At 38.9% G+C, this 13,374-nt stretch overlaps 1 protein-coding gene across 1 annotated transcript in view; it reads right to left on the bottom strand.

The window, feature by feature from the left end:
* Positions 1–1,714: 1,714 nt before the first annotated feature.
* TGFBRAP1 (transforming growth factor beta receptor associated protein 1) overlaps positions 1,715–13,374 on the bottom strand; it is a 37,470-nt gene continuing 25,810 nt past the window's right edge. Inside the window, exons 8-12 of the mRNA XM_069005283.1 lie at positions 12,275–12,418; positions 11,156–11,302; positions 9,677–9,836; positions 7,649–8,082; positions 1,715–7,027 (exon numbers count right to left, since the gene is read on the bottom strand). Coding sequence (XP_068861384.1) covers positions 6,839–7,027; positions 7,649–8,082; positions 9,677–9,836; positions 11,156–11,302; positions 12,275–12,418 — 1,074 coding nt within the window. The 3' untranslated portion in view covers positions 1,715–6,838. The remainder of the gene's footprint in view (positions 7,028–7,648; positions 8,083–9,676; positions 9,837–11,155; positions 11,303–12,274; positions 12,419–13,374) is intronic.

Here is a 13,374-nt window from a genome sequence, read left to right as displayed (position 1 = left end):
TTGCTAATTTTTAGAAATGCCCTGTTTATTTAGTCTTTCTGTAATATTTAAAAAAAAAATAAAAACTGAAACAACAAAAACCCAAACCACAAAACAAACTGAACGATTTATTCAAGACAAATGTACCTTTTAGCCTTTTACCTTTCTTTACCAGAGAGTATTTTGGATGTTTAACACATGACAAGAAGACACTCAAACCCTTCCCAATTTGGTTTCAAGCTTGTCAGCACTGGTCTAAAACAAGACAAGTAACCTGACACAGGGTGACCCTGCATCAAGTTGGGCTTGGACAACACCATCTCTGAAGAACCCAGCCAGCCTAGATTTTTCTAGGATTTTAACATGCATTGGGATGGTCAGACCCTGTTCAATGCAAATACCATGTTGACAAGGTGGTTTTGGGACAATATCTTCAGGGGGTTATTGGCAATTATAAGCACTGGTAATGATGTTCATGACTGCTATTGGATTTTAGGCACTATAATCAGCCTTGTTATCTACTGAAAACCTGCCATGTGTTCAGCCATCAGCTTTCTGCTGGCAGCCCTGGCCTCTTTGACCCTATGCTGTCCTGCAGCTGCAGTTGTTGCAGTGAACTGGACCTTTGGGACTCATTTCTGCCTAAACTCGGCTATAGTCTATTGATTACTTGTCTTGGAAGGAGTTGCCATCTGGATGATTTGCATAGACCATCTTCTAACCACTGTCTAGAGGCAAAACTAGCTGAAATCCCACTGTGCTGGAGTCACAACTGGGTTTTGGGCTTTTTTTAATGCTTTCTGCATTACCTTTCGATGGATGGATGGATGGATGGATGGATGGATGGATGGATGGATGGATGGATGGATGGATGGATGGAAGATAGGGAAAAGCAAACCAGGCCTCTCCGGGGTGTACTTCCTGCTGGCTGAACTAATAAAGTCATGCTTGTAGCATTAGTTTTTCATTCCTTTCAGCATCATGCTGCACTAAGCATCTGCATCCCAAACACCCTCTGTAAGAGCATCCTGAGGACCCACCAATGTTCCCACAGCCTTCACTTCAGCCAAAGGAACAAACTTCACCTCATAGGCTGTAGAAACCTTGTCAAGTGACCACAGACCTGAACTTCACAACAAGAGCCCTTTGCTGTAGCTTCCACTGTGTTGGATTTTTGCCCCTCTGGATCCCCAGTTATGCTGTGCACACAACCTGTCCTCAGCATCCAGGAGATGCCTGCAGCACTGCCAGTGCCTGCACTGCCTGGCAGAGTGGGGCTGGAGAGCAGCTGAATTAGGTCACACCTGCACGTCCTAAACACTCCTTTAGCACTTCTCCTTTGCATTCCTCTCTCCCTCCCCTTGGAGATCACACGGGTTTCCTTGGCTTACCACAGACTCTTTACCAGCCCTTACCACCCTTCCTTTCCTGGGGTTTCCTTACCAGCTGGTCCTACAGTGCCACTGTGGTGGCTCCTGCCCCTCTTGCTGGAACAGGGGAGCACTTGGTCCTTTAGCCCTGAAGCCAAAGCCATCAGTCCTGAGTGGTGAGGAGGAAGATAAGGAACACTGCTGCCTTCTGCAGGGTATGTAAGCACCAGCCTCACTTCCACATGTCAGGGATCGGACTCTGTCAGTCACCCTGATGAATCCTCTATTTATCAGTAGATAATATTTTCCCTTCACTTGGACATTCACATTCCAGGGTTTATTTATCTATGAATCCATGACAAATGTAATTAAAAGACTTTTTTTTATTAAAAATCAATATATTTATACATTTGTACATTCCACATACTGCTGTGTATGTTCACCAATATAACCACTAAGTCCAAAAGCCTTAACACTACAGACTTCCATCTGAACAAATTTACTGCAGGGGAACTTCAGTTTTGAAATCAATCATACATTACAGAACGTTATTAACTTTTCTTCTTTTCCCTTAAAAAGTAGCAGCACATTTAATTACCAGTGTTCACAAGGCATAAGCCCCAAAGTGTTGTACAGCAAAAATTAATTAGCAAATACAGGCAATAGGAAGAGAGCTCACAATGAAAACGTATTAGTTGCTGCCTGTTATGAACAGCAGGATGTTAATAAAACACTTAGAGCCACGCTGAATAAGACTGCAGCAAACCGGGAAGAGTTATAAAATAAAAAATTCCTTCTTGATAAAACTGTATAAAACAAAGTATTTTTAATGTCATTCAGGATAGGAGTCCTGTGAAGAACAGATGTTGTTATAAAGACTCAGCAGTCAGGATAATGCTTGTGTGTTTAAACATGTAATAAAGTTCTCAGAAAACATACACATACTCCATCCCTACCACCACCTTTCCACAGCTCACATTAGTAGGGCTTCCTGTGGCTGAGTAATAAAGCAACATTTTACTGAAAACAGATGTGCTCCTGAGTCCCTCAGACCTCTCAAGATTTGTACCCATGTCAGTTAAGTGCTAGAAGAGTGACATTAATCAGGTAACAAGGGCTGGAAATTTTCTGGAGATTGGGAACAAGGGAACAAAGAGATAAGTTCTCATTGTACGCTGGAATCTTGTGCACACCTGAGCCCCCTCAGTACAGGCTGCCTGAAGAAGTCAGTTCATAGGTACCTGTGGTACCTGTGCTCTGTGTAACAAATCCCAGATGCTTATTTCCCCCTGGCTTAGACAATATTACAAGAATATTGATCTCAATGTGACAACTTATCCGTTTAAATAAAAAACAGGAAGATGTAGCCGAATCCTTTCTCATCAATATACAGCCATGAATCTTATTTTGAGCTGAGTGCCAGATTCTGAGCAATTTTTTTATTAGGGTTTTTCCTCTTTTTGATTGAAAGAGGCAAAACCTGCATATGATGATGTACACATGTCATAGGGAATTTTTATGTGAGGAAGCGTGGAGATATGAAAGTGCAGAAGAAGGTTCAACAAGTGCTTTTTGTATGTACCATCATCTGTAGCAGTGGATTACTAAAAAAAAAAGTCAGAGCTGCAGTATTTCAATGACTGGAGGCTACATGTTAGACAAATGTGTCTTGGTATCTGCAGAGACATCAGTGTAAGAGACCAATCTCACTTATTATGTCCCGAATCACAGACATGGTGTCACATTAAAAAATAATCTGCACTTCTGTTTTGGTTTTCACACATACAAAGCTGGAGGAGACTCATTGGAAAAAGTGAGAGAGATGAATTGCAAATAATTTAGCAACAGCTAAATTAAGGAGAAACATTCTGGCAGAATCTCCAGTCTCCAAGGGCAGGTCTAAGACACCACATTCCCTAAATGGAGATAAAAGGATCACATCAAGCTTAAACTTCCAGAAAGTATTTAATTTCCAAACTAGAAGAATGCTCAAAGAAATATTCCTCTTTCCTGCCTCTCCTCCTTCACAAATGCAGTCATGCAATTAATAACCAAATCTGGTTCGTTCCCTGTTCATTCCCTCCGTGCTGCTGCAGCCATACCAGAACTTACCCCAGTAGCAATGCTGGCCCAGGATTGCAGGTACATAAACCAAGAATGATCAAACTGACAGTGCCAAAACAAAAGAAGGAATGAGCTCAGGTTCCCCAGAATGAAGCTCTCTGACCCAAGGGGTGTTCAGTTGTCCCACCTAAGGAAATCTGAATGCAGACCTTTCATAAATTTCCTGGTGACAAAGCACAGAACACCACACAACCACTCTGATGTGGGCCAACATCTCCTCTGGTTGAGAATTATCCCAGTTGCTCATGTACTGGACACACACAGGAAGAGCATTGTCCACCTGCCACCTCCCTGCTGAGCTCTTGCTCTGCCTCAGCCTCACACTGGTTTCCTTTGCTTTTGCCTTTAATTACCATGGGATTTCCATATTAATTATTCAAATGAGTTCTAGTATAAAACTTAACAAAGCAACATATGAATACAATATCATTTTTTCCAGTCCATGCTTTGGGGGGACTGGGCTTAAAATAACTAGATGCCCCCAACTTAAATATTAATCACACTTTTGGTAGCAAAAATGCTACCTTGCATTATTCTGATTTCTGTATTTGTTCTATACATACAATTATTGGTTTTGCTGCATTTTAGCCAAAGTACATATCTGCAAAAAGATATTGACTATTAATAAGGAATTGCTTAATCTTTTATGGACGTATCTTTTCATGCAATAGCAACTGAGAACTTTCCTGAGGTCTGGAATGATATGATCTTTATTCCATTGCAGCAGTAGTTCAACACTACTAAGTGGCTAGAATTACTCTAAATCATGGAGAGGGGTCTTTGTTTTAGTACCTCCTTACTAAATAGAAAAAAAAAGAGAATACTGAGGATGCTGGCAGCAAAAGAAAGTATTTCTTATGAAATGCAAGCTAGTGTACACAAAAGGTTTATAGGGTCTTTTTAAAAATTACTTCCACTCTTATCAGCAAGTATTTTGAGGACAAGGGACTACAGATTTTTCTACATCATCACTGTCAGTTGTATACACAATGTTCAAAACCCATGACTACAAGACAGTGAATCTGCTTATACCAGTGTCAGAGCAGAATCCCTCATGCCAGAATTGAGTCAGAAATGCCCACGCTTGACTTCTTTCTAAGTGCCTCTCACTAAACTTGGCTTACACGTCTTAGTACAAAGCACTACAAAATTCCTTAGTCAGGCTTTTAAAAAGAAATAAAATTCAACACAACAGTTATACTTTCCTAATTTCAAAATCAGGAAGAAGAAAGATGCAAAGGTCTTTTGCTTTAAAGCAAAGTACTCCCCCACCTTGAGTACAGCTCTGCGACCCACAATACAAGAAGGATGTTGAGCTGTTGGAACGAGTTGAGAGTAAGGCCACAATGATGATCACAGGGCTGGAGCACCTCTCCTATGAAGAGAGGCTGAGAGAGCTGGGGCTGTTCAGCCTGGAGAGAAGGCTCTGGGAAGACCTTACAGCACCTTCCAGAACCTGAAGAGAGCCAGCAAGGGAGCTGGAGAGGGACTTTGTACAAATGCATGCAGTGATAGGGCAAAGGGGAATGGCATTAAGCTGAAGGAGGGCAGGCTTAGATCAGCTATCAGGAAGAAATTCTTTACTGAGAGGGTGGTGAGGCACAGGCACAGGTTGCTCAGGGAAGTTGTGGACACCCCATCCCTGGAAGTGTTCAAGACCAGGTTGGATGAGGCTTTGAAGAACCTGGTCTAGTGGAAGGTGTCCCTGCCTATGGCGGGGGGGGTTGGAATAGATCCCTTTCATCCCAAACCATTGTATGTTTCTGTGAAGAAGAGATGGATTTCTTTTTCCCCTGGATGAGGTCTGGTTGCCCCTCCTTGGAAGCAGCACTGCACTTAGAAGGCAGCTTTCTAAGCCAGCCTTTCCATACAAGGAGGCTGCACATGGACAACATTGAGGCCCATGGTGTGATTCTTGGGGTGTCCTGTGTGGGGCCAGGAGCTGGACTCAATGATCCTGATGCATCCCTTCCAACTCAGCTTATTCTGTGAATCTGGAAAGGACGATGCAGACACTCTATTCTGCTGAAAGCCTCCACTGATTTGGAATTCTGAAATGGGGAACAGCGGTACTAACTCAACTTCATGCTGGTCAGTAAGCCTGGTATGTATTAGAGCTTTACAGAATTAAAAGAAATGCTTTCACTTTGCAATACTTAACTTTTATTTAAAGTTGTCATTTTTTTAACCTCTCTTGGGGGAAGCTGCATCTTTTAAATTAACTGTTTTAAAATAGTTAAATAGCAATGTGAACACATATGAGGGCAGTTAAGTAAGGGGTTTGTGTTATTTGAAAAACTTTAGTTTACAGAGTATTTAGCAGACTGTAACAAATCCAGTATCCCTGTAGTGCATTTTTGTAGATTTCTTACAATTTTATACCTTCCTTCTGTAGTTTTGATTGCACAAAGTCATCCATAAGCACTAAAACTTATTTTTGTGGAGTTCCAACCTGCCTATGTTATAGCACTTAGCACATAATCTGTACACTTATGTATCAGCTACATCTTAATCCTCCAAAGAAATGCTAGAATGATAAGATCAATTTATTCAACTGTATGTACAGCATATTTGCATATTAATAAATAAATCAATATTAAAGTTAGGATCTCTTCCCCCATATAAAAGTGACTACAGTCTGACCAATCTTTCTTTTTTTTTTTTCTTCCAAGCTCACCTGTGTGTTTGAGGCTATTGGTTTCCACTCAGTATGTTACAGTAACTGCAGGAGCAGAAACCTAACAGAGCAGTGCTTACATTTAAATTTCATATAGCAGGTGGATGGGAGGGAAGTACTAAAAAGTGCATCAAAAGCCAACATTTTGTAGAGCAAAAAAAATGAAGTTTATAATGTGATCTTGGGGAAGAGAATCCAGCCCAAAAGAAGACATGCTGCAGCAAACACTATAATCGATGCACGTTTCTGTCTTCATAGCAAGCTGCACGATGCTGATCTTGTCCCATCACTCTTCAAGAATTCCAACTCTAATAGATGCTATCTTCCCCTCCACAAATTTACCAACACCACAGTCAGTGCAAAGTGACAATTCTTAAAATAACTGTTTGCCTTCACTCTGTAACATTCATCCTCACTGTGAAGAAAAGGCTCTTCTTCTCTTAAGTGTTTATTCCTATTCACAGAAGAGCCCATATTTGCACCTCTCCATGTCTGGTAGTGAATTTTCTTTTCTATCTACATTCATTAGAAATCAAAAGGGTAAGTAGCAGTATTTCATATTTACTGGAAGTCTTCCCATTAACCCAAAAACTAGCTGTCCTTCTTGATTTATACTTAAAGTAGCTGCACTTTTGTCTTTCCAGACCACTTTCAATGGGGTATAAGTCATGGGAACTGTGGGAATATTTCAAGTCTGATTGCTGGAGCTGGGAGAGTGATGAGTCACATTGGAATTGAGATGTCTGTTTGCAGCACAGTGTGTGTGGGCCATGCTCCCATTCGGGTATCTTACAAACACGGGCTCGCAGAAAGGATTTTGGCACACCTGACACACCTTCTTGTCTGAAAGAAGAATCGGGGATCCTTTTTGTTTAACCTAAAGAAAGGGGGAAAAAAATCCAAATGTGAATCTAACCAGAAAGGAAGGGAAATGATGGAACATAATTGCCACTGTACCAAATAGATAAAACAAAAACAATTTTAAGAATCTGCTGTGAACTCTAAGCAACGTTGCCCTACCTAGGAATAGAAGACAGCTTCACAACTGAATTTACCATTAACAAAATCTACTAACAAGCTTCAGTTAATACTAAGTGCTGGATAATTTCTTTTAACAAATTTTGACAGGTGACATTGTAAAAAAACTGAATTGGAAATTCTGACACTCCCTCCTAGTGAACAAAATGCTAACTCACATTTATTAAAGTTTCTGCAAGAACTTTGTTAATCTGCAAATCCCAGATTCACTTCATATTCAGCCCAGAAGCTCACCAAGGTTATTCTTATTTCAAGGCCCCCACTTTCCCTTTTGTTTTACAGACAAAACATACAATTAATTTTGAATCTAGTAGTCATGGCAAAAAAACCCTAATAAATGCCAAAGACATGAAGACAACTTTTGTACTAATTCTTCAAACTTCTTTTGATGACTGTATATCAAAGGACTTCACTGTAAAGCTTCAAAGTGCTTTTATTTTAAAACACCCCAGTAACCTACCTTCTCGTGCTTGTAGACTAAGTTTTCAGCTTGTGCTAACCCAAGTGCCACCTGAGTCATTCTTTTTGTGTGAATGCTTTGTCTCACTGCTCCAGCCAGGAAGGTGGAGAGGAGCTGCACTGACCAGCTGTCAGGCACCACCTGCAAAACTAGACCTGCATCAAATTCTGCAGCATGGTTGTTCAAGAGATCCACAGCAGCCATGACGAGTGCACAATCTGAAGTGCCTGGAGTTAAATACACTGACAGCAGCATATGGAAAAGCCTCTGTCTGTACTGCACATCTCTCTTCTCAGAGTTCCATATACAGTATTCTTCAGCAGCACGGAAGTCCTTCAACTCATGGACAAGGATATGCAAAGCCTTCTCATGTTCTTCTAATTTCCCATATAAAATTGCACTTTCCATGTGAAGGTCTGTGCCCTGGATTTTTTCTGTTAAATGAGAAACAAGGCAATATTTGCTCAGTGGAGTAGACAACTGCTCCCTCTCCCAGTCAGTGCAACTGTAGAGAAGACAGATGCTTGTAAGTACAGGGATGCCCAGATGTATGAAACACATAAAATGAGAGCACCACAAAATATGGGACAAAGAAATTACTAAATAATAGATCATGAACCAGTGTCACTGACACCTTTTAAATTCTAGCAGACACTGCTACCATGTATAATGAGCTGTAAGACAAAGCTGCAATATTTTTAATCTCTGCTTCTCCCAATATAGGAGGTCACAGAATAAACTCCATAAAAGACAATAAAAATCAAATAGTACATCCCTTTAAGAAAAGGGCACTACAAACACTTAATCCAGTTTAAAGTTTAAGTGTCAGCAACAGGCAGATAAAGTGGCAAGTTAATCTGACATTTCAAAATTAAGTAGAAAATCATCTAATTATTGTAAAGGTGATAATGATTTAGCATAGGCCTATGTAAAATGCATGGAAATACCATGTTTTTCTCACCAAAATGTTTTGGTTATCAGGGAGGAACACACTAGCTTGCACTGATCTCACTTTTATGTAACATAAGAATTGTCAGGTAAGAAATCCTTTATTTTGGAGTACGTGGATTTCAAGAGAGTAATCCATTTTGTAACTCTTGCCCTGAAGAATTTGCTTAAAAACTAACTAAAAGATGAAAAAGAACAAGAGTTTCAATGACTGTGCCTCAGTGACTTATACATTATACATCATATAACATTTTGCTGCCTGGAAAGGCAAGGAAACATTAAGCATTGGTAAATCATTTTAGTCGCTACTCAGCTATTTTGATTTCCACATACACTGGATTTTTTTCCACTGAATTTCAAAAAATCATTTCACATCTTTCAGTTCAATAACAAGTCACTTCCCTTTCATCCACTACTCCATCATTCTTCAGCCATAATCCTCCATACCAGAGAGGATTTCATTTAAACACTTGGCTTGCTTAATTGCACTGTATGTTTGCATTCCAGTGGATAAAACATTAAAAATTAACCAAGATAAGCACAGACCAAGGAAAATATTTAGCTGAACTGTTGTTTGCCTTATACCAACAGTAATATGTATGTCACACTTCTCACTTAAGAAGATGCTCATATTTTTATTTAACATGAACCCCAGAGTGAGTTTCAGGGTTATGGATAACAAACAAGTCCTTGGCAATTAGATTCCTCAAAGTTTCACTTCCATTCACTAGAAACAGGCTGCTAAATAAATAGACTTGTAGGTCTTTCATTTGCAAAAGGTTGTTACAAGTTACATGCTCATCATTAAACAGAAGGTGACTATTAAGGAAATTATATTTATTCTGGCCAACTGGTATTCTGTCTCTGGTGCAGTGGCAAACACACCACAGGAGCTATGGAAACCAAGGACAACACCAACAGATATTTCTAAATTAACCTGTGTCTGTTAGAAATACAGCCTATCAAACAAACACACATAGAAACCCTAGATCTTTTAGTTTTCTATCCTTGCAAGGACTATTATTTTGTGTCCAGCTGGAAATGACATACAGCATTTACAACAGACAACATGCAACCTACCTAAAATAAAACGAATTCGATAAAGATCAGATTTCTGAAGCAGACTGCGAAGTTTCAACAGCAGCTCAGTTGTTTCTGTACAATTATCTGTGGTCACAGATTTTAGCTGAAGTATTGCCTCCAAGTACAAGACAGCTAGATGAGTATGGTACTTTTCTTTCTACAGATGAATAGAACAATGTTAGCTCAGTTTACAAAGACAATCTCTTGTCCCCAGCCATAACACTGATGAATATTTACTTAATTATATAGAAATGTGGTTTAAGTTATTTAATTTGAATTAATCACAAAGTATTTTGTCCCTACAGATAGATAACTTATTTCAGAGCAGCCTCACAAACTACATTGTAAATATGGGATCCCTCATATTCAGGTATGTTCTTTGACCTTTTCTATTTCTGCAATAAAATCTGACAAAGCCACCAGAGGTAGAAAAGCACTCTGAAGGCACAGTGCTTTCTTTTGTTATCCACTATCAAATATTCATCAAAACAAGCTAATGATTTGACTGTTTTAAACGTTCTCACTAAAACATTCACAATAATCTAGTAATTTTTAAAGACCAAATTGATTTATAACCCAGCCTTTACCAGCAGATAGATCTAACTGTAAAATATTTTCACAAATATTCTACAAGGCGCTGTGTTTAACTCAAAAAGTTTGTTGGGAAATATCCACGACATCAGAGACTAATACTTTCATCAGTCATGGTGTAACACACTTGCAATACCAATAAGGGGAAATCACTGATCTGATGTGTATTTGAAGAACGTGAATTAGTGCACTGACCATCAGTTCTGCAGAGTTCTTTCACTGTTCATTTCCTTGCTTTATTTCCAGGTTAAAGAACTTCTGTGCTTAAAATGTCTCATAACCAAATACATCATTTGGCTGCTTTTGTATTGAGCTAAAACCCCCAAAGGTGTAATACACTGTCACTTAGGACTTGTGAATGCATCTTTTGGGCATTCAACATCAAGAGTGGTTTGGAATTCTAGTGAAGGGTACGTGGTTTAATTTGATTGCTAATTGTTCAAATCTCTCCAGAAAGACAGAATAAAACATTCTCACTTGTAAAACACTGAACTAGCAATTTTAATATATTGCTGCCACAGTGCAATAGGATCAGCAGCTGCTCAACCTTTTGTTGATCATTTCCCATGATCTTACCAGAAGGAGGTTTGAGCCCCATCAGTGAAATAGAAAATTATGCAATAACCATATGTAAAAAAACCCCTAAGTCTGAGGGGACACAAGCAACTGTCTTGCTATCACAAGCATTGAAAAATTCAAAATAATGAAGGTATCCATTCCTCACCTTCTACTTTAATCTTAAAAACACTCCTAGCCTACTCTGAGTACATTTGAAAGACTTCATATAATGCTTATTTCTTCCAGACATTGCCTATTTTCAGGCTTGTTGATTATAATCTGCATTCTGAATCCTATGCCTACTTTTAGCATTCTCACAGAACTCACCTCTATTTTTCTTTCCAGTACTAGATGTTCTAGATATTTGACACGTGCTTTAGGATATTTGTTAAGGCAACTGACTATATCATCTGGATTAATGTTGTTTTTCTCCTGTTCTTCCAAAGGTCTTTTAGTGAAAATCTGTACACCAACCTAGAAAGAGTTAATTGCATTTAGGAACTCAATGGCAACCATTTTATTAAATAAATATTTAAAATGAAAAAGGAATAGCATTTGTTAATACATTGTTCAGGAAGATAAACAAAACCCTGCCCAACACCAGAGAATTACATTACTCTGTGCTTATCGTGGTCTCTCTCACTCCTATCTGCACTACCTCAATTTGTAGACTATACATTGTCCAGCCGATAAACTTTGGCTTGGGCACAACTTCCACAAAAAATATCAAATGGATTTGCACAACAGAGAGACCAGAATGTTCTAAACCTCTTCACATGTGATGACATAGACGGAGCAAGAGACTTTTGTAATTAAACCAAACCAAAAGCTTAGAAACCTCCCACTGCGCAAAGAAACTAAGCTTAAAATTAATAAAAATCAGGCAGCAACAAGTTCCAACAGCACAGACTGTCTGATACAGCATCAAACATCCCACTTAACAGCACACATGCTGATGGATGTTACAATTATTTTGTCTTTTAATTTTGGCAGATTAATTTAATTCTTTTAGCAATGAAGTTTCGTCTTGAATGGGGGCTATTTATTCCATGTCCTGGTGTACACAGATACCACCCATCCCTTTTAAAATAAGAAGCAGCAGCAACAGCTAACCTGTCAGGTGATTTATTTATTTATTTAAAGATTTGAAAATTATCTCAATAATGAATATCTCAATATGAAGAAAAAAGATGACATGCTGTATTTTTCCTACCCTAAACTTTGATTTCAGAATAAAAAGAGGCAATTTTCACTAGCACTTGCTAATAGAGGGCCTTGGAAGAATTGAGAAACCTGCAAGTTTTCTTCTGCTGATCACAGTTTGATTGGCATTAAGTATGCTGCAAAAGGTCCAATCAGTTAGCAAGAAAAACCAATATTAAGGGAAAGCCAAACACCACTGCAGGGAAATACTGATGTTCTGTGAAAAGTGTATCACTCACAAACCTCTTCATTTTTTTGTAGAATCCATTCAGAGTACTTCCACACTAGGTCCTGGTCTGAGCAGAATGTAAGGAAGTCTACTATGTACTCATAGAGATCTGAACGTGTAGAATCTTGAATATCTCCATCGACTATTTTCACCCATAACTGCAACGAAAACACACAGATTAAAGTGATTAAAACATGTACTAGCTCTTCCACCTCAAAATTTATGTGAGCTACTGAAAGACTTAGTACAAGACTTGTGGAATTAGAAAGAGTTGACAGGAACACAAATTGCAAGGAACATTGCTGGTCACTTGCTTTTGCCATCACACCCTTTTGCACCTGCCATATTCACCCAATTCAGACCCCATATCATGTGGGCTCTCATTGTGAGAGTGACTAAAGGAGGTACACTAATCACAAAGAAAGCTTTTATCAAAAGTCCTTTTCTCCAATGCATAGTATACTTTTCATGTGTTCTGTGTGTGCAAGATTAAAAGCAAATTATACAAGCAATTTGGAAGAAAAACTGGTTTCTGCTTTTCTTTCATTTTGACTGAAGAACTGCAAGTACCATGTAATATTGTTTTTATGTACATTATAATTGGAATTAAAATGTGCCACACCTAGCTGACAACACCTAGCAATAAACCTTGTTTTTTCCAGCATCAAGATTCTTCCAAGATTTCTTACACATGACATTTGTACATACTGTTTTTGTTGCCCTTACTGGTTTTCTGTCCAGGTCATTATTACTATTTATATAACTGACCTGAATGCATCTGATGGGGTTCCTGTGATTAATGTGTTCAACAAGCCACACAATAAGGCAAACTTAAAATACTGGATATGGTCTGAGACACATACTATGCACTCATCAAGAATATACTGATTTCTCTAGATGAAGTTTTGCAGACAAGAACAACAGAATTATTTAGTCTGCAGTGTACAGGCCACTGCTAGTATTAGTGACATCAGTTGGAAGATCCCCAAAGGGATTACTAATCCATCTAAAACCCATAGATCTTGCAGAATGTGTTCACTCTTCATCACCAGATAAGGGAGTAAACTCTCAGTTGCTGTCAGTGTCTGCCATTAGGTTACAATGCTGTTTTGCT

The sequence above is a fragment of the Aphelocoma coerulescens genome, chromosome 1 (assembly GCF_041296385.1).
Source record: "Aphelocoma coerulescens isolate FSJ_1873_10779 chromosome 1, UR_Acoe_1.0, whole genome shotgun sequence".
NCBI classification, from domain to species: domain Eukaryota; kingdom Metazoa; phylum Chordata; class Aves; order Passeriformes; family Corvidae; genus Aphelocoma; species Aphelocoma coerulescens.
This window is presented reverse-complemented; position numbering and strand designations above follow the sequence as displayed.